The sequence below is a fragment of the Trichechus manatus genome, unplaced genomic scaffold (genome assembly GCF_000243295.1).
Source record: "Trichechus manatus latirostris isolate Lorelei unplaced genomic scaffold, TriManLat1.0 scaffold00170, whole genome shotgun sequence".
Taxonomy (NCBI): domain Eukaryota; kingdom Metazoa; phylum Chordata; class Mammalia; order Sirenia; family Trichechidae; genus Trichechus; species Trichechus manatus.
The window spans coordinates 1,393,094-1,411,469 of record NW_004444106.1 but is presented as its reverse complement, the minus strand read 5'-3'; the positions used below and the strand labels follow the sequence as shown (position 1 = coordinate 1,411,469).

Genomic DNA, 18,376 nt, shown 5'->3' with positions numbered 1-18,376 from the left:
CAAAGCTCATAGGCCTCTGTTAAACAGAGACAAAGGGAGAGTAATCACCGGAATTGGTCCCATCAAATCCAATGACGCTTTTTATCACCCCTAGATGTTTTGTTCTGCAGAGCAGGCTTCCAAAGTGCCACTGTTTTCTGCACCAGGGGCTGGGGGGGCGAAAGCTGGTCCAAGCCTCAGCAGCGCACACCTACAGACTCAAAAGCAGAGCAAGGCCTGCAAGGCTAAAGCTTCCATGCAGCCATTACCCACAGGGCCGCTTCTTTGAGGTTCGGGATCACACGGCTCACCTCTGGAAGACGGGCTCTCAGACACCATCTAGTCAGGCCCTGGGGACAGTCCTTGGCTGCCTTATACCTATCTGCCTTTCTTTTGTAACACCCTGAATTCCTTCAGGGGGAAGTTCCTTCCTGCCCTGCCCTCCTAGACAAAGGGTGGGCCCTTGACCCAAGCTTGGCCCATCAGCCTCGTCTCCTGGGACCATGTATCTCGAGCAGAGTGGCAGGAGAACAAACCAACTAACCAACCAATAAATACCCCCCACCCAAAAAGAAAGCTAAGCCCTGAGTACTCTGTGTGTGAAAGCCCCCTAGAATGCTAGCCAGGATGAACCCCAACATGACCATGGGGCCTGTCCTTTCTAGCCTGGGTGACAGTGAGTACATCAGCTACTCAAAAGACTTGCAACAAATGTCTTTTTCAAAGAACTGCAAAAGTGAGCCAGACTCAGTTGCTGTTGCTTGCGACTGAAGAGCCATAGTGGATACCCTGCTCCCCTCATTTTCGAGGGACAGAAGAACTGATTCTTAGAGGAGGCATGTAAGTTGTCCAAGGTCACAGAGGGCCCGATCTGGGTCTCTAGAACTGGAGATTTCAAAGCCCCCCTTTCTTGTTTCCTCTTCTTTAAAACAGGAATAACAATATCTACTTTAGTGGTATTAAGACTATTATGTTAATAATAGTAACAACGAGATAATAACAGCTGCTGTTCTGAAGCCCTTAGGAAGAGCCAGACATGGTGATAAGCCCCTTATATTTAAATTCAATGCTCACAACATCCCACCAAGGTGAGTGATACTATTACCCCATTTTACAGATGAGGAAACTGAAGTAGAGATTAGTGAGCTGCTCGTGGTCATGAAGCTTTAAGTGGTAAGCTCGGAACCTAGGTCTTTCTGCTTCTTGAGCCTGTATACTGCTAGGAATAAATGAGATATGTATGGAGCACAGTGCCTGGCACAAGGCAGGAACTCAACACATGGCAGCTGTTTTCATTTGCAGTGCTTTGTAAAACATTAATAATCTGTTTTTGGGGATAGGTAGTACATAATACATAATAAATACATGGCAGGGAAATTAAAAGGTGCAGAAGAGCACCTCATAGAAAGTCTTCCTATCACCCCATCCCCTGCCCACCCAGTTCCCCTCCCAGAGGCAACCTCTGTTCCTGGTTTCTCAAGTCCCTTCTCGGGATAATTACGAATGTTCAATGAAGCACATTTATCATAGCAAAAATGACACCACCTGTTGGTCCCTTTCAGTTTTGCTCATAGTCTCGTGTCTACCTTCCAAGTGGCAGAAAGGGAAAATACCAGTGCCTTTTAAAAAACTCTGCTGGATATCGAAAGGAAAGTAACTTCCAAAGTTTTTGGGTGCTTACTCCATGCCAGGTGCGAGAGCAGGACCTGAGCGGGTGTGGCATGGGCCAGCACAGGGTGTGACCTTAGCCCCACCACTTTCCAGCTCTGTAACCTTGGCCAAGTCAATCTATAAAACAATGGTGTTGGAGTCAATGACCCCCGAGCCCCATGTTTGGTGGTCACTGTGGTAAACTGCCAAGTGGATAAAAAGGGGGTTAACTGGCTTCTCCTTACCTACTCTCTACCCCTAAAACCCACAGGGCAGGGATTTGGGAAGGAGCTTCAGGGAGAGGCAGGCCTTTACTGGCACCTTTCCCTTGGGCCCAAATGAATGACTGGGGGGGATTACATTATCCTCCCCCTCCCTGCACCCACACCCTTATCGCAGTCTTCCTGTGAGCAGAGCAAATGCATCAAAACACCTGCAGAGAATCGACCCAGTGTCTCTCCACTTACCGCCAAGTTCCTATTGACAAGGCGGCCCAGGTCCCCAGGTGTGCCCGCATTCTGGATGTCCACATCGTGAGGCGACACATAAAGCTTGGTGTTGTTCAGGTCAAAGAACTCGACTTCTGTGAGCCCCACCCATGCTGCGCTGCCCCAGTTGGACAGGATTTCCATGGTCACGTAGATGGCATCCTTGATCTCTTCTGCTTTTGTCCTCAACTTATCCTAAAGGAGAGAAAAAGAGTGCCAAAGAATGAAAACATAGGAGGCATGAATTCAGCTCTGCCACTGATGTATGACCTTCACCAAGTTACATAACCTCTCAGTGCCTCTGTTTCCCCCTCTGTACAGTGAAGATAATAATGGTGCCATAATGTATTGTTACTATCTTAGTTATCTAGTGCTGTTAATAACAGAAATACGAGTGGATGGCTTTAACAAACAGAAATTTATTCTCTCATAGTCTAGGAGGCTAGAAGTCTGAATCCAGGGTGCCAGCTCCAGAAGAAGGCTTTCTCTCTCTGTCAGCTCTGGGGGAAAGTCCTTCTCATCAACCTTCCCCTGGTCTAGGAGCTTCTCAGTGCAGGGACCCCAGTCTAAAGGATGCGTTCTACTCTCAGTACTTCTTTTTTGGTGGTGATGAGGTCCTTCGCCTCTCTGCTAGCTGCTCTCTTTTATATCTCAAAAGAGATTCACTCAAATACAACCTAATTCTGTAGACTGAATCCTGCCTCATTAACATAACTGCCTCTAATCCTGCCTCATTAACATCATAGAGGTTAGGATTTACAACACACAGGATAATCACATCAGATCACAAAATGGTGGACAACCACACACTGCTGGGAATCATGGCCTAGCCAAGTTGACACACATTTTTGGGGACATAATTCAATTCATAACAGTTACTATGAAAATTAATGAGCTCATATTTTGTAAAGCATTTAAAACAGAGTTATTGTCTGCCTTGGCACTTAGTAAGTATTCGGTAAGGGTTTGCAAATAAATGAAAATGTTCAAAAAGTACTGGATTCTGCCCAAATGTGCACTTCTCTCCTCCATGACCACACATTCATGTCCTGGAGGCCTGTCATGATTTCTGTTGAACTAGAGGCTAACAAAGGACCCACTGGCTTGGACAAGTCACTTTAACACCCCTTGGCCTGTTCCTGGTTGGGGAAAATGAGATGACACCATCTTGTGACAAGGCTGTCACAACCCGAGAAGTACCAACCTGAGAAGGCCCCGTCACCAGTCCTGGCCTGTGTGCACTCCCTAAGTGTCCATTTCCTCCCGTTCTCTCCGTCACTGATTTTAACGCTTGCCTCCTTCCCAGGCAGACTGTCTGGCCTGAGAGTCTGCGTGAATGCCATCAATAAGGAGCAACACTGCGGAATGACTTCCTGGGGCCCCTCCGGGGCTGGGAATGCAGCAACAGTCACCACGGATCAGTCGCTCATGAAATGATGCCTTCCCCGTGCGCACATGCCCTCTGTTAATTAATGCTGGTAATCTGCAATGGTTCTGCGAGCAGGGAGCTGAGCAAATGAACAGCAACTGTTCCCTACTTATTTTTTTAATTAATAGCCAGCGAGACGTGCTATTGCTCTCGGTGTGTTTGGATGAGCCTTGACTGCCACGCAATGTGGATGGGGCTGGGGAGGGAGGGAGAGGTCAGCGCAGAGACCCCGGTAGGAACACAGGGTCTGCTTTTATTAGCTCAGCCTGCAGAGCCCACAGCTTCCTCCTCTGCCGCCGCCATGCAGTGTCCTCGCCAAGCCCTCTGCTACCCTGGGCCTGAGTCCCAGGCTTGCAGGATGGTGACAAACCTAACCTGGCCCGGCTCACATGGAGTGGCGGGGGGGAGGTTTGAGAGGTTAATGAGATTGTGCTTGTGAGGAGCATTCCACTGCCAGATGAAAGGTCTGGAAGGGGTGAAGAAGCAGCAGCACTGCTCACGCTGTTCCTTGGCGGGGGATGAAGGGTCAGATGGGAGGCGAGCTGCCACCCACTGCAATCTAGAACGTGTAAATTCCTGCAGTCAGTTTCTAAATGAAGACGCTGAAGGGTCTATTAACTAAGGAAATGTCACAACTTGTCACACTGCAGCTTGATGTCTACCCCTGCTTTCTCTAGTGCTTGATTTAGGATCCCTCTTGGGGGTCCGGCATGAACATTTGCTGGGAAGCTCCCTGGTCCATGACACCCACTGCCCTCTCTCTCACACCACCTGATTTTCTTTTGGAGAAGTCACCTCTCTTTTTCCCTCGCATCCATGAGGCACGGGGAGACTGACGCCTCCTCAACACCAGGAGGAGCTTGACTGGCCTGTGCCAACCAGTGTGCTTTATCCTCCGGACCACAGGGACAGAGTGGCTCAGTGATGGGCATGTGGCCCAGCCTGGGTCAATGCAAGCATGCCTATGCCAGATTCGACTGGGCAGAACCACTCCTTTTCTCCTGACACTGGGTAGAGGTGTGGGCGGCAAGGCTGGAACCAGCCCAGATACTAGGGATCACAAGGGGAGACAGCAGAGTGGAGACTGGGGACCCAGGGGTGGGGACAGCGCCCAAGGATGCAGTTGACACTGTAGACTCAGAATGGAAGGATCGAGCTTGAGTTGCTGGATTCAGCCTCCCCTGGCACTAACTGCGGCATTTTCAATTACAAGTATCTGTACATTCTCTTTGTTGGGTAAGTCAGTTTGCACTGAATTTTATGTCTCCTATATTGTAAAGGAAACCCTGGTGGCGTAGCGGTTAAGAGTTCAGCTGCTCACCAAAAGGTCGGTGGTTTGAATCCACCAGGTGCTCCTTGGAAACACTATGGGGCAGTTCTACTCTGTCCCATAGGGTTGCTATGAGTTGGAATCGACTTGATGGCAATGGGTTTGGGTATTTTTTTTTTTTTTTTTAATATATATGCATAATCCAAAGAGTCTGAATTAATTCAGGCTCTTTTTAATATGGCTTAAGTTTCATCACTTAGAATCTTCACAGCTAAGAAAGCAACAGGCAGAGGGGAACAAAGCTTGGACTTTTCTAGATGGCAAACTTTCAGCTGATAGTTACCAATTTCTCCCTGCCATGTGCCAGGCACTGAGCCTCAGCCCCTCCCAGACCTGTCCTGTTTAATCCTCACAGTGGCTGTGGGTGTGTGTCCTTTACCCTACTTGACAGCCACAGACTCCAGGACTAGAGAGCATACAACCTCCAAATGATGGCTCCAGGGTCAAAGCTGGATCTCTTCTTTAGATCCAGGGCTCCTTCTGTAACCACATGCTTTTTACATGTGGCTTTGGGACAACTTCCTATTAGGTCCCCATTGGCCAATCATAAGGTTGGTTACCACTATACCAAATAATTGTAAGAACGGCTTGGATAGAGGAAGGATCGAGAAGGTAATGCCAGGACACAGACCTTTCAACACAAAAGAAGAAAGGATCCCCCACTATCCTACCACCAGGACACAACCTGTATGCTTCTGCACAGGATGTCGTAGCTCCGCCAACATGCTCGCTGCCCTATCTTTGCACAGTTGTTGCAATCACATTGGTCTCGCTGAAGATTAACGGCACCTTCTGCAGTTAACTTTATATCCTTAACACTTTCTATCTGTAAAATCTTCATGATAACAATTTCCATCTTTTATACTACTGCGTTGGGCTGATACTTTCCTGATTAACTCCATTATTATGAAACATTTAGGTTATTTCCATGATTTTTTTCTTCTTCATTTTTTTTTCTACTTCCAATAATGGTGCAGTAGACGGCTTTGAAAAAATGTTCAAAGACGTCTACTGCACCATTCCTGGAAGTAGGAAAAAAATGAAGATGGAAAAAAGAAAAAAGATGGTTGTACACAGGATCACTATGAGTCAGAACCAACTCGACAGCACCTAACAACAACAACAGACATTTTTGTGCCTATAGCTTTTCATATCTGTTGAGTTATTTCCTTAGCATAGGAAGTGGGATTATTGAGTCGGAAACCCGTTGCCATCGAGTTGATTCCAACTCATAGCGACCCTACAGGACAGAGTAGAACTTCTCCATAAGGTTCCCAAGGACTGGCTGGTGGATTTGAACTGCTATCCTTTTGGTTAGCAGTTGCTGCTCGCTGTAGCTCTTAACCACTGAGCCACCAGGGCTCCATTGGGTTGGAAGACATAAGTATTTCTACGACTCTTGCTAAGTCCAGCCATTCTGCTTTTCAAGAGAGTTTCACCAACTTAGACTGCCACCAGCAGTGTATGACTGCAACAGTTTTACTGTAACCTTGCCAGTACTAAATGTTATCATTAAAAATAATTTGTTAACTCAGATATCAAATGGGACATTAAGGTTGGTTTAATTTGCATTTTTTTGATTACGAGCAATGCTGGACATTTTCCTATGGGCTTGCAGGCTATTTATATTGCCTATTGTGTGGACAGGCTTCTCTCTCTGTTAAAACTTCTGGCCCACATTATTCCTTCTCTGCTTCTCCCACTCCATCATATACATATCTGTATGTAGGGCAGGAGGAGGGATGGAGACTCAGGCAGAAAGATGCCAAGGTTACTACAGTCAGAGCCATCCCCACAGAACAGAAACGACTGCTCCGAGGGCCCTTCCAGCCTTGGCTCTCAGGCAGGACGCTGAATGCATCTGGAAATCCCCATAAGTCGAGGCTCTCACCTCTGGGTCCAGAACTTGCTCTTCAGCTGGTGAAACCACCTGGCTGTGGGGGGTGGAGTCATTTTCGATGGCCTGGAGGACGTTCAGAAGCTTCTGCTGCTGTCTGAAATGAGATTCTGCTTTAGTAAACAGGTAGTAACAAATGGTACACAAAAGAGAACATTCTCGTCCAGGCTACCACACTTACTTTTCTACCTCAAAGAGGAGTAACAATTTGAGAAGGAAGTCTGTACTTGCAGACAGTTCAAAGGAGCATTCATGTCATTTTTCTCCCTTTATAAATAACTGAACAGTTAGCGCTGAAATCAGAGTCAAGTAAGAGAAACCCTGCTTGGGGCGAGGCTGCCAGTGGACCTACTTAAGCTATGAGAACTCATAAGAGGCTAGAGCAGGGGTCAGCAAACAACAGCCTGCAGGTCAAATCTGGCCTGCAGCCTGTTTTTGTATGGCCTGTGAGCTAAGAATTTTTTTTTTTTTTTAAAGCAAAGCCTAAAGTATTTACTGGCAGTGGTGGTTCAAGGGTAGACTTCTCGCCTTCCATGTGGGAGACGCGGGTTCAATTCCTGGCCAATGCGCCTCATGCACAGCCACCATCGGTCTGTCAGTGGAGGTGTGCGTGTTGCTATGATGCTGAACAGGTTTCATTTCAGCAGGGCTTCCAGACTAAGATGGACTAGGAAGAAAGGCCTGGCAATCTACTTCTGAAAAGCAGCCAATGAAAATCCTATGGATCACAATGGTCTGATCTGCAACCGATCATGGGGATGGTGCAGGACTGGGCAGCGTTTTGTTCCGTTGTGCAAGGGGTCACCATGAGTCAGGGGCTGACTTGATGGCAGGTAGCAACAAGAAAGTATTTGCTACCTGTCTCTTTACAGAGAAAGTCTGGCAATCTCCAGTCTAGAGATCTGCTGTCTGCCTCTTGTTTCTACGGACACAGTCACTGCACATCCAGTGGATGTGCCTGAGTTGTTTGCAAACGGACCCCACATGTGCTGTTTGCGGCTGTGTACCCCGAGTCCCTGATACATAAAGCATCTTGATGATGAAGAGAGAAGCATTTGGTTATGTGTGTGCTCCCCGCAAATAAAACCCCATCTGCTGAAAAATATCCTCAAGGCCCAGGCCTTTTGCATTTGGGGAAATTGCGAATTTTCATTTATGGCCAAGGTGGTCTGCAGCCACGGTTTCTGGTCTGTGGTCTGCAGGCTCTTGGAGGAACACATAGGGCTGCCTTTAGCCTATTCAGAGTTTCTGTGCAAACTAGAAACGGGGGATCCTCTGGGTGGACACTGACCTGGGGGGTCCATGGTTTCGCCTTGGCTAGTGTAGAGAAAAAGCCCCCACCCCTCCTGGGGCAATGCAGTCCAGTGTCAGGCTGGGTTTCAGCCCATCATGCCCCTCGGCTGGGCACTTGGCACAGTCTGCAATGCATACAGCTCTGCCCAGCAGCCCGGGAGTGTGGCTGTGGCCGTGGCATGCTTGGAACTGCAGGCTGAACCTCGTGCGTCTACTTCTAAAGTACCGATTTTGCCTGAAGATGGAGGAAGCCTTTATTCTAATACAACTGACAGGGATGCTGTGTGTTAATAGACATGATGCTACATTTGGACAAACTTTTAATAGAAGGAAGGGGCCAAAGGACATGGTGCTGGTATGGCTGCTTTGTCTCTGCCCACCTCCCCCCAACCCCACCCCCCAGACTCAGCTGGGAACAAGTTCACTTCCCTCTGCTTCATGGGGTACTCCAGCAGAAACCTTTGGGAAGGGTGGAGTTATACACACATTGGGACTGGGCTGAGCAAGGAAGAGCCATCTCCCTGAGAGAAACTAAGCCAATTGTGTGCTTTAGGGTTGCAGGGGTGAGGCAGGGTGCTATCTAGAGGGACAGCTTAAAATGGTCTGGAGTAGCATAGGAAATGCAAAGAAAAACCACAGTTAAGACGATCCTCCTGGCTGCATTGCTAAGACTTTTTTCTGTTTTAGTTTTTTTTTAAGTCAGCTGTGCTCAGTACCTGCTTCCCAAAAGGTCGGTTTTATCACTGGCATCATTGATGCCTCTGGCTCCCTCTGCTGCCCTGGACGGCTCAGGCCCCGGCTCCGGCTCCTGCGTGGTGGTCACCGAGGTGATAGGAGGCAGCTGAAGATGGACAAGCTTATTAAACAGATGTCTGAGCAATACTCCTGACCCAAGACACAGTAGAGCCCTGGTCAAGGGGACGCGTGTTTCAGGGCACCAGCCCATTGTGGGAAACCAGACTGAGAGAACAACAGTGTCTGCCTGGGCTGATTAGATGAAGAATCCCCTCACACAGCTTTGCAGAACGGCAGGACCTCACTCACTTCCTTATGGTCTGGGAGGTCCGAGGCACCAATTGGCTTCAACGCGCTATCGAAAACTTTCTCTTATCAAAACATTTCACTGTCTCAACTGAACCCTTGTTCTGTTTGCTACAAAGTAACCAGGGTCCACTTAGAATTCTAGTAACATCATTAGGCCCTGCTTTTTTAATCCTCCAAGCTTTTCCCCTTCTTTTTCATTTATTATCTAAATGAGAAACGTGCTCTACTCTCTATCTACAAATGTTCTGAGCTGTCAGAAACTCTGATGGTAACAAGTCAGATCATCCAGAAATCCTGGACCACGGTGGGAGGGTGGGTAGGAGTGTCACAGGCCTGCCAGAAACACCGTCTGGAGGCAGTTAGGTGACCAGGAAATAACGGGTGGGTTCAAAAAAACGAACCAAACCCGCTGCTATCCAGTCGATTCCGATTCATAGCGACCCAGTAGGACAGAGGAGAACTGCCCCATAAGGTTTCCAAGGCTGAGATTTTTACAGCAGCCAACTGCCACATCTTTCTCCTTTTGGTTAGCAGCCAAGTGCACCAGGGCTCATGGAGGAGTTAGGAACAATAAAAAAAGAAAGCCACCACAGTGCTTTGGGGTGTTGCCCTGTCCACCACTCTACCTCTACTTGGACACTCTCTCCCTTCCCCTTCCCACCCCTCCACCCTTCTCCTTCCCTCACCTTCTCCCTTCCCCTTCTCTCTCCTTTCCCCTCCACCTTCTCCTTTCCCCCATTCTTCCCTTCCCCTCATTTTCTCCCTTCTCCCATCCCCTCTTCCTTCCCTTCCCTTCCCCCACCGTCTCCCTTCCTCTCTACCCTCCCTCTCTTCCCCCATCCTCTCTCTTCTCCCCCTCTTCTCTCTCCTCTCCCTTCCCCCTCACTCTTCTTTCCTCCCTCCCTCCCTTCCTCCTCCCTCTCAATTCTCCCCCTTTTCCCTCCTCTCCCTTCCTCTACTCTCCCTTCCCCCCACCCTGTCTCTTCTCCCCCCTTCTCCCCTCCCTCTCCCTGCCCCTCCCCCTCCCTTTTTCCCCTCCCCTCTCTGCCCCTCACTCTCTCCCTGCCTCTCCTCTATCTCTTCTCCCCCATCTCTCCCTCCTTCCCCTCTCCCTTTCCCACCACTTGCCAGGCTTCTTCCTACTCCTTGATCAAGCCAGCTAATTCCTACTTCAAAGCTTTTGCCCTGGCTGTTCCTTCCACCTAGAATGCTGTGCCTTGTTGCTGGTTGTCTCCTTCTTAGCAGGCAGGTCTCAGCTCACATGAGACACCTCCCAAGGGGCCTTCTCGATCACCCTGTCATAGGTAGCCACCATCCCACAGCTTGACACTCTCTTGCCTATCAGCCGCTTTACTGTCATCCCTGTCTAAAGTCACCTTATTTGTGCTTTATTTGCTCGGCCAGGGGCATCTGTATTAGTCACCTCAGTATTCTGAGCTCACAGGATCTAACAAAGACATTCCCGGGAGTTTTAGTAATCTGTCCTTATCTGCTGGGTCCATCTTTGCTGAGATAGGCCAAATTGATCTAGATAGATACAGATATAATTTATTCAGGATACTAAAATCTGTTTTTGTATGCTCTTGCCAGAAAAGAGAAACTTAACAAGGAATTTGAATTCGAATCAGCGGGCCTGGGTGTGAGTCTTGGCTTCAACTTGGACCCTTGGGCCAGTCACTCCAGCCCCCAGTTCCTCATTTGTGAAATGGGCAGAAGGACACCAGTGGTTCACCTCCCCGGGCACAGAGATGACATGCTGGGGCCATGTGAAGGAGAGCTCTGGAGACTGTGTGCAGTGTTGGGGGTGCTTTGCTGTTCATCTCTATCTTTTACTGACCTCGAGGGACAGCGTCTCTTCCTTGTCCTTCAGCAGACTGACCCGTGGTTTTGCGGGCGGCTCTTCTGCATCCTGGAATGATATAATCACATGGTAGGAGGTTGGAACAAAGCCACTCACTGCATGCTTCACCTGACACATGAGGGCCCAGAGAGGGACAGGGACCTTCTCAAGATGTAAAGCCATAAATGGCAGGGGTGAAGCACAGAGCTCCAGGAAAAAAGACAACAGGCGCTGCTTGACAGAGCCCCAAAGAGCAGCCCCATGATGGAGCCTGGACGAGTCACCAGCTGCGTGGACAGGACTGGGCCTGCAGGCAGGCAGACCGCAGCCACTTCCAAAGACGTGCCCTGAGCAGGTCACTTGGCTTCTCTCTGGGTGGCAGTAGCCACATCTACAACACGGGGCCATGAAGCCAGGCCTACCAGTTACTGTGAGCATCGAGTGGGACAAGGTATGAGAAAGGGTTTCAATAGTGAGTCAGGGAACCTGCTTCCAAGAACGGATGTGCACACTGAGGTATGTCCAAGGCTTCCAGATGCCCAGGGCCCCCTACTCCACCCCACCATTTATCCTTCAGCTTGCTGCTCAAAGCTGTAGGCAGGGGGCACAAAGTCAACACCTGGAGGGCCAGGGAGATTTCACGACCAAGTGAAGTGGGCCACGGGTAGGAAAACAGGCAGTGTGAGGACTGTGGAGGCCTGGAGGGCTCACACTCGCCTGCTCAGCTTTGGGGAAGAAGACCTCTCCAGAGAAGCCAGAGAGCAAGATTCTTCCACGTTTCTTGCTCATTCTTTCACTGACCTGTTCTCTCCCTTCTCCCCACCCTCTCCCTTCTCCCCACCCTCTCCCTTCTCCCCACCCTCTCCCTTCTCCAGTTTGCAACCCTGGTGTGAGGAACCCATTTCTTGTTGGTGGAAACATCAGTAAGGACTGGAGGGATATTAGCCTCCAACCTAGGCTCTTCCTGAAGTAAACACAAAACTGAAAGAAGGTAGAGGAAATGGGAACTTTGGCAGGTCAGCGAGTGATGCCCCGTGGAGCAGAGAAAAAGCAAATGAGTCTGAGGTGAGTGAAGCCTCCCACCTCTCTCCTCACCACAGGCTCTTTTCAGCTGGGTGGAGAGAACTGCCTGGCCCGAGTAGGCACCACAGTGCTCAGCTCCTCCCCCTCTGCCTGTGAACACACCTGCAGCTGGCTGGCAGGAGGCTCGGCCTTTCTGTGGAGAAGCGCCCTCTGCAGGGCTTCATTCTCCACCTGGATGGCTCTGAGCACAGCGGAGGCATCTTCCTTCCTGTCCTCAGCCTCGAGTACAGTTTTTCGGGTTGCTGACAGGGGTCTCTTTTGTCGGCTTCCAGGCCCTGGGGGCAGAAAACGGGAGGATGCTTCTTTAGATTACATTCTGGGAGCACCGCTCAAAGACCATTAGACCCAAATTGAGGAACATTCTGTAAAACAGCTGGACTGTACTCTCCAAAAATATCAAGGTCATGAAAGACAAAGAAAGACTGGAGACTGTTCCCAATATGGCAAGTGAATGCATGCGTGATCCTGTACTGGATTCTGCCTGCAAAAACATTGCTAGAGACAGCATTATTGGGACAAATGGAGAAATCCAAATATAGCCTGTGGCTTATAAATGTTAAATATCCTAAATTTGATCACTGCACTGTGGTCTTGTAAAATAAATGCCCTAGGAGATACATACTGCAGTGCTCATCGGTCTAGGCGAATGATATCTGCCACTTAATCTCAAATGGTTTGAATGTATACATATATGCGTATGTGCAGATATATAGATAAGATAGGTAGAGAATATGATAAAGCAATTGCGGCAAAATGCCAGCAACTGGTGAATCTGGATGGAGGGTTATATGGGAGTTGATTGTACCTTAAAACTTTTCTGTAAGTTTGAAATTGTATCAACATAAAAAGTTATTAAAAAAAAAACTCTAACAAAATAAAGTTGATTCTCGTTACTTGCAGCAGTTATATTCTACAGTCACTGCAAACACCGAGTTAGCGAATACTGACCCATTGCTCCTAGGGGAAATAACAAGGTTAGGCTCCTGTGAGCTTCTGGCCACACGCTTTCATTAACTGATCAATACATAGCCTCGTTTTATGTTTATTATTTTTATTTTCTGTTTAAACACGACTTACTCTGTCCTGTAGGGTCGCTATGAGTTGGAATCAACTTGAAGGCAATGGGCTTGGTCTTTTTTTTTTTTTTTTTTTTTTAACATATATTATTGATTCATTAACATGGGACTCACGACCAACAGCACTATAACTCATGCCTGAACGATGCTTATCTAACATACGCATCTTCTCTGTAAGGCACACCACAGCCTTCTAGCACTCAGGAGCACTAGACAGCACATCACCACTACACTTGGGGGCCATTTTAGGCAACAAAATCACCAATAAAAAGCACAAAATTGTAAAAAATATGGCACCAAGTAGACTGCAAAGAGGGTACTTATTTATAGCATGAGCACTGAGACACTTGTTTACAGGCAAAGCGCCGCTCTGTTTGACCTCAGCTGGCAACATGCGTGTCAGGTGGCTTGAATTTTTCACAGCTCGGCCCACATCTACAAATGACCACAAAAGCACTATGAGAATTGATTTTGGGGTTACAAATAAATTTTAATGAGCAGGCCATTCTGCACATATGGAATTTGTAAATAATGAGGATCGCCTGTACCTATAAGGAATGATATATAATATTGTGGAGAGGGATGGGTATTTTAGAGTGTTTTTGCTTTATTTTGTTTTGCTCTTGCTTGCATACCAAGTATTGCCAAGCAATCAGACCTTAATTTAAGAAAGAAAAATTTATTGCAAAGTTGCAGTCAATGATGGAAGTCTCAGTGTATGGAAAATGGGTTTTATAAAGTGATATGCAAAAAGCCCTTAACAAGAATGGCTAAATAAAACAAATTATAGTACATCCATTCAACAGAGTACTATGCAGCTGTAAAAAGCCACAGACATAATAAATAAATAATATAGTGTATTAAGCAGTGGAAAATGATACAGAAAAACAAGAAAAGCAGAGCAGGGTAAGGTAGATCAAGGGTGCAGGGACAGCCGACAGGGTGGGCCCCAATGTACCCGCTGCCTTCCAGCCAAGGCCATTAGGTGGGAGGTGTGTGGTGTATTCACAGATCGGCAACACGCAGGGACCCGATGCCTCTTTGCACCCAGTGAGGAAGATCTCCATGTGGTTCTCATCTTTACCTCACCCACATTTCCATAACAGTAGGATCCCTACCATCAGCTTGTGACACCCCTTCCCGCCTTCATGTTCTCTGCCCTTTGTCTGTTTTACCATCTAATCCCTCCAGGGGTTATAGGTTAGAGAAGGCTGGGGGTGCCACTGAAGGATTTAGAGCAGGGCGGACTTGATCGGACTTAGGTGCCAAGAGGAGAATAGACTGAAGGGAGGTGAGGGTGCAAGCAGGGAGACCAGTTAGGGGCTACTGCCATTGCCCAGGCGAGAGACAATGGCTGCACTGGAGGGGGAATACAGATTGTGGCCAGGTTCTGGAGATAGACTGAAGACAGAGCCAACAAGATTCCTGATGAGTAAGATGTGGGTGAGGGAGAAAGCAAGAAGTATGAACAACTCCAAGGGTTTTGGCTGGGGAAGTGGACGATGGAGCTGCCCTCATCTGAGCTGGGAAAGGCTGTGGGTGGAGCAGGTTTGGAAGGGAAGTGTACGAGCTCAGTTTTGGACAAGTTGGTTTTGAGGTGTGATTGTGGCATCCAAGTGGAGCTGCTGAGTTGGCATGAGCACATGAGTCTGGAGCTTGGGAGAGAGGTCGGGGCTGGAGGTATGAATTCAACAAAGGAAACGGCATTGCATCACTTAACAGCAACATCAAAGACTGACGTTAATGCTATAATAAACTAATTGGGAATTCACAGGTATAACCTCTCTAGGAACATATACGTATATTTGGCCTGGTGTAAGACTTGTTCAAAAACAGCATCCCTTCATCTTCATGATCTCAGTAAACCAGCAGCCATTGATTATTAAAGATTCGTGTTGAAGCACCTGACTCTCTCGTTATGCTCCTATTAGAATGTTGTGTCTGAATGAAGTTCAAGTAGCAATGTCAAGAGCAGCATTAGCAGGAGAGAGAAGGAAACACAGCAGTTCTACTGGGCTGGCTTCCAGTACCACCGGGGACTGGGTTGATGGGGACTGTGGGTTTTCATGGAAAAGCTAGGCTAAAAGGAGGCAACACCAATTTCTACTAGGCACTGAGGAGAAGGGCTGCAAACACAAATGCTGCTGGACCAGAGGCAGGCACTATGTGAGTGAGACAGAACGTGGGGGCCCAGCCCCATTGAATAAGGAGCAGCCTCGCAGCTCAAGCCGATGCTTGCCATATAGAATTGTCACTCTAAGGTTGCCAAATATATATATATATTTCTCAAGAAAAGCTAGAATCTAGAAAAAGACCAGACTTAATGGTTTGACTGAGACTGGAGGATCCCCAGAGGCAAGGCTCCCAGACTGTCTGTCAACGCAGAACTAAAACCATTCCTGAGGTCAACTCTTCAGACAAAGATTAGACTGGACTATGGGACATAAAATGATACTCATGAAGAGTGTGCTTCTTAGCTCAAGTAGACAAATGAGACTAAACGGGCAGCTCCTGTCCGGAGGTGAGATGAGAAGGCAGAGAGGGTCAGGACCTGGTTGAATGGACATGGAAAATCCAGGGTGGAAAGGAGTGTGCTATCATAGAATAGGGAGAGCAACTAGGGTCACATAACAATGTATGTATAGATTTTTGTATGAGAGACTAACTTGAATTGTAAACTTTCACTTAAAGTACAACAATAGAAAAGAAAAGCTAGAATCTGAAATTTATGTGAATTTATTTGTTCATAACTGCTGCCAATTTTGAAGAAGCGTTGTGAGGACCAACAGAACCCAAGCACAGCTCTCATGCAGGCCACAGCCAGTCTCAGTGGCTCAGCGGGATGGTCAAGAGCACCCTAAGAACTCCTCACAGGGCCTGCAGACCGCTGGCCTGGACAAGGCACACTGAGAGGGTTATTCTCTGACTGTGATGTATTGTCTCTGAGGAAGCACCGCCCATGATGCTCCTGGGGACAGAGAAGTAAGGAGCTGCTGGAAATGTGACGTGGGATCCTGCTTGCCCCGATCAAGGCCACTCCTTCACCTTACTCTCTCTTGTTCATCTTTTTATCGGTTACTTGGCCTGCTCTGCAACTGGAGGGATTAGATGGTAAAACAAAGGGCAGAGAACATGAAGGCGGGAAGGGGTGTCACAAGCTGATGGTAGGGATCCTACTGTTATGGAAATGCGGGTGAGGTAAAGATGAGAACCACATGGAGACCTTCCTCACTGGGTGCAAAGAGGCATCGGGTCCCTGAAATAGTGGACAGGACAGGAAAAAGGAAGCTAAAGGACATGTTCTTAAGCTACACTGGAGCTGGCACTGAAAACACTCAAGTACAAACACAACCTCATCCCAAGAATAACTGAAGCAGAAACGTGCTGCCCACGAGGCAAAAGTCACTGAATGACAGGTTCTCGACCTCCGCTAGCTTGTTGACCGAGATGCTGCTTGGGTGCGGGAGATATAGAAGGCGTGAGTCAGCATGCCCCTGCCCTCACAGTCAGGTGTTGAGAAGACACTAAACAGGCAGCTAGCTGCACACATAACAGCATCAGCGTGATGAGGAGGAACGAAAGAGCAGGCTGAAGGGCTGGAGATGATGGGAGGGGAGGGGAAACTATTTGAGGTGGCACGTTTGGGGACAGAGTCTCTGAGAAAGTGACATTGGAGCGGAGATCTGAAAGATGAGAGCCCGCTGATACCGTGGGGAGGCTGTTCCAGGCTGAGGGAACAGTTGTCAAGTCCCTGAGGTGGGCAGAGCTCAGCAAAGCAAGAAATGGCAGGGGGGCTGGAATGGGCAATGAAGAATAGTGGGCACTGAGGGCAGAGAAGTTGCTGGCTCAGTTCCCACAGGGCCCCAAGGCCTCATGCTGCTTCATGACGGCACCCCATCTTGTTCACCATTACAGCCCTGGAGATTGGCATTGTAATTTTTGCCAAACGAATGGATGGAAAATGACTTCAACTCCCAACCTTGTAACTCTTGGTGTTTGTGAATGTCACTAAAGAACGTGGTTTCCCGTCATCCGCAGTAAAGCACAACTGAGAACTTCAAGCTCCCTTCAGACCCTTTAATGAGCCTCTAAATAAAGGACTAAGACTGCGTAGAAAGCTAAAAAAATGCCCCAGCACCCTGAAATTCGGGGGTGCAAACACCAGCTTGGTGGGAAGCTTGGGCCAGCGCCAGGATGAGTAGAACCTAAAATTCACAAGCTCCTTCTCCATTTCCCGCAAAGAGCACGCATAAAATCAGTCTAAGCAGAGTTGTGTGGGGACCCTAGCCTTTTTACTGGTCTGCCATCATGTGGGCAGCAGGCTCTTGCTCTTGTGCCTTGATGGTCTGCAGCTCGGACTGACGGAGCACACGCCTGAGGTCATCAGGAAGCCTGCGGTGTGGCCCTAGCAGAGGAGGCAGACCGTCCTTGGCTGCCTGCGGCCTATGCTCACCTCTTCTTGGAAAAGGATATTCAGGAAGGCATTTTCTTCCAGCAGGGATCAGTTTTGTCAGCACAAACCCCCGTGCGCCCAAGTATCTTTTATCTGGGAGGGAATGCTTCTCCGGCAATGTGACTGTCGGGGTGTTGCCTGTGCCCTTTGAGTCATGTTATGCTAAGAACATGCTTTTAAAAATTAAATCACCCTTTCTTCTGAGTGAAGGTCAACTCGGCAGCTCCACTTCCAGAGCTTTCCCCACCCATGGCTTCCCAGAAATGTCCGTATAAATGACACATTCTCCTGAATTGCATTTCTGCTGACCAGCGTGTGTTCACTGTCCTCTCCCTACCCCACATGAGGGAACCATCTTTTAACTCTTTTTTGACACTCTCATCTCTCACTTGGGTGAGCCATTTTTGCACTGGCCTGAACACTATGTGATGGCAGATTTATTCTCTTCACAGATCTGGAGGATGGTGGATTTATTCACACAATAAATTTGTGCCACCAGCAAAAGCAAAATTCCACATTTTAATTTATCCCAAACTGCGCTTTTCTGGTTGAAAACTATCCCTCTTCCGATGAGTTCCCTTTCTCTTCACTTCACCAGCACTTGGCTGGCTTCTCTCTTACGGAGAAACAAAAGGCATATCAGTGCAGGAGATTTGCCATGAATGTGACGAGTCACAACCAAGACACGAGGACAGAGGGCTGTCGGATGGCTCACCAGCTAGCCTGCCAGTCATGAGTGAGGCCATCCTAGACCACCCACCCCAGCCAACCTGCTGGCTCATTACAGATCTGCTCTTAGCTATCTAGTGCTGCT

The 18,376-nt window shown here is 48.3% G+C and overlaps 1 protein-coding gene across 1 annotated transcript in view; it reads right to left on the bottom strand.

The window, feature by feature from the left end:
• Positions 1-18,376, bottom strand: part of KATNIP (katanin interacting protein) — a 196,359-nt gene that overhangs the window by 62,528 nt on the left and 115,455 nt on the right. Inside the window, exons 9-13 of the mRNA XM_023741008.1 lie at positions 12,136-12,308; positions 10,948-11,019; positions 8,783-8,907; positions 6,768-6,870; positions 2,097-2,312 (exon numbers count right to left, since the gene is read on the bottom strand). Coding sequence (XP_023596776.1) covers positions 2,097-2,312; positions 6,768-6,870; positions 8,783-8,907; positions 10,948-11,019; positions 12,136-12,308 — 689 coding nt within the window. The remainder of the gene's footprint in view (positions 1-2,096; positions 2,313-6,767; positions 6,871-8,782; positions 8,908-10,947; positions 11,020-12,135; positions 12,309-18,376) is intronic.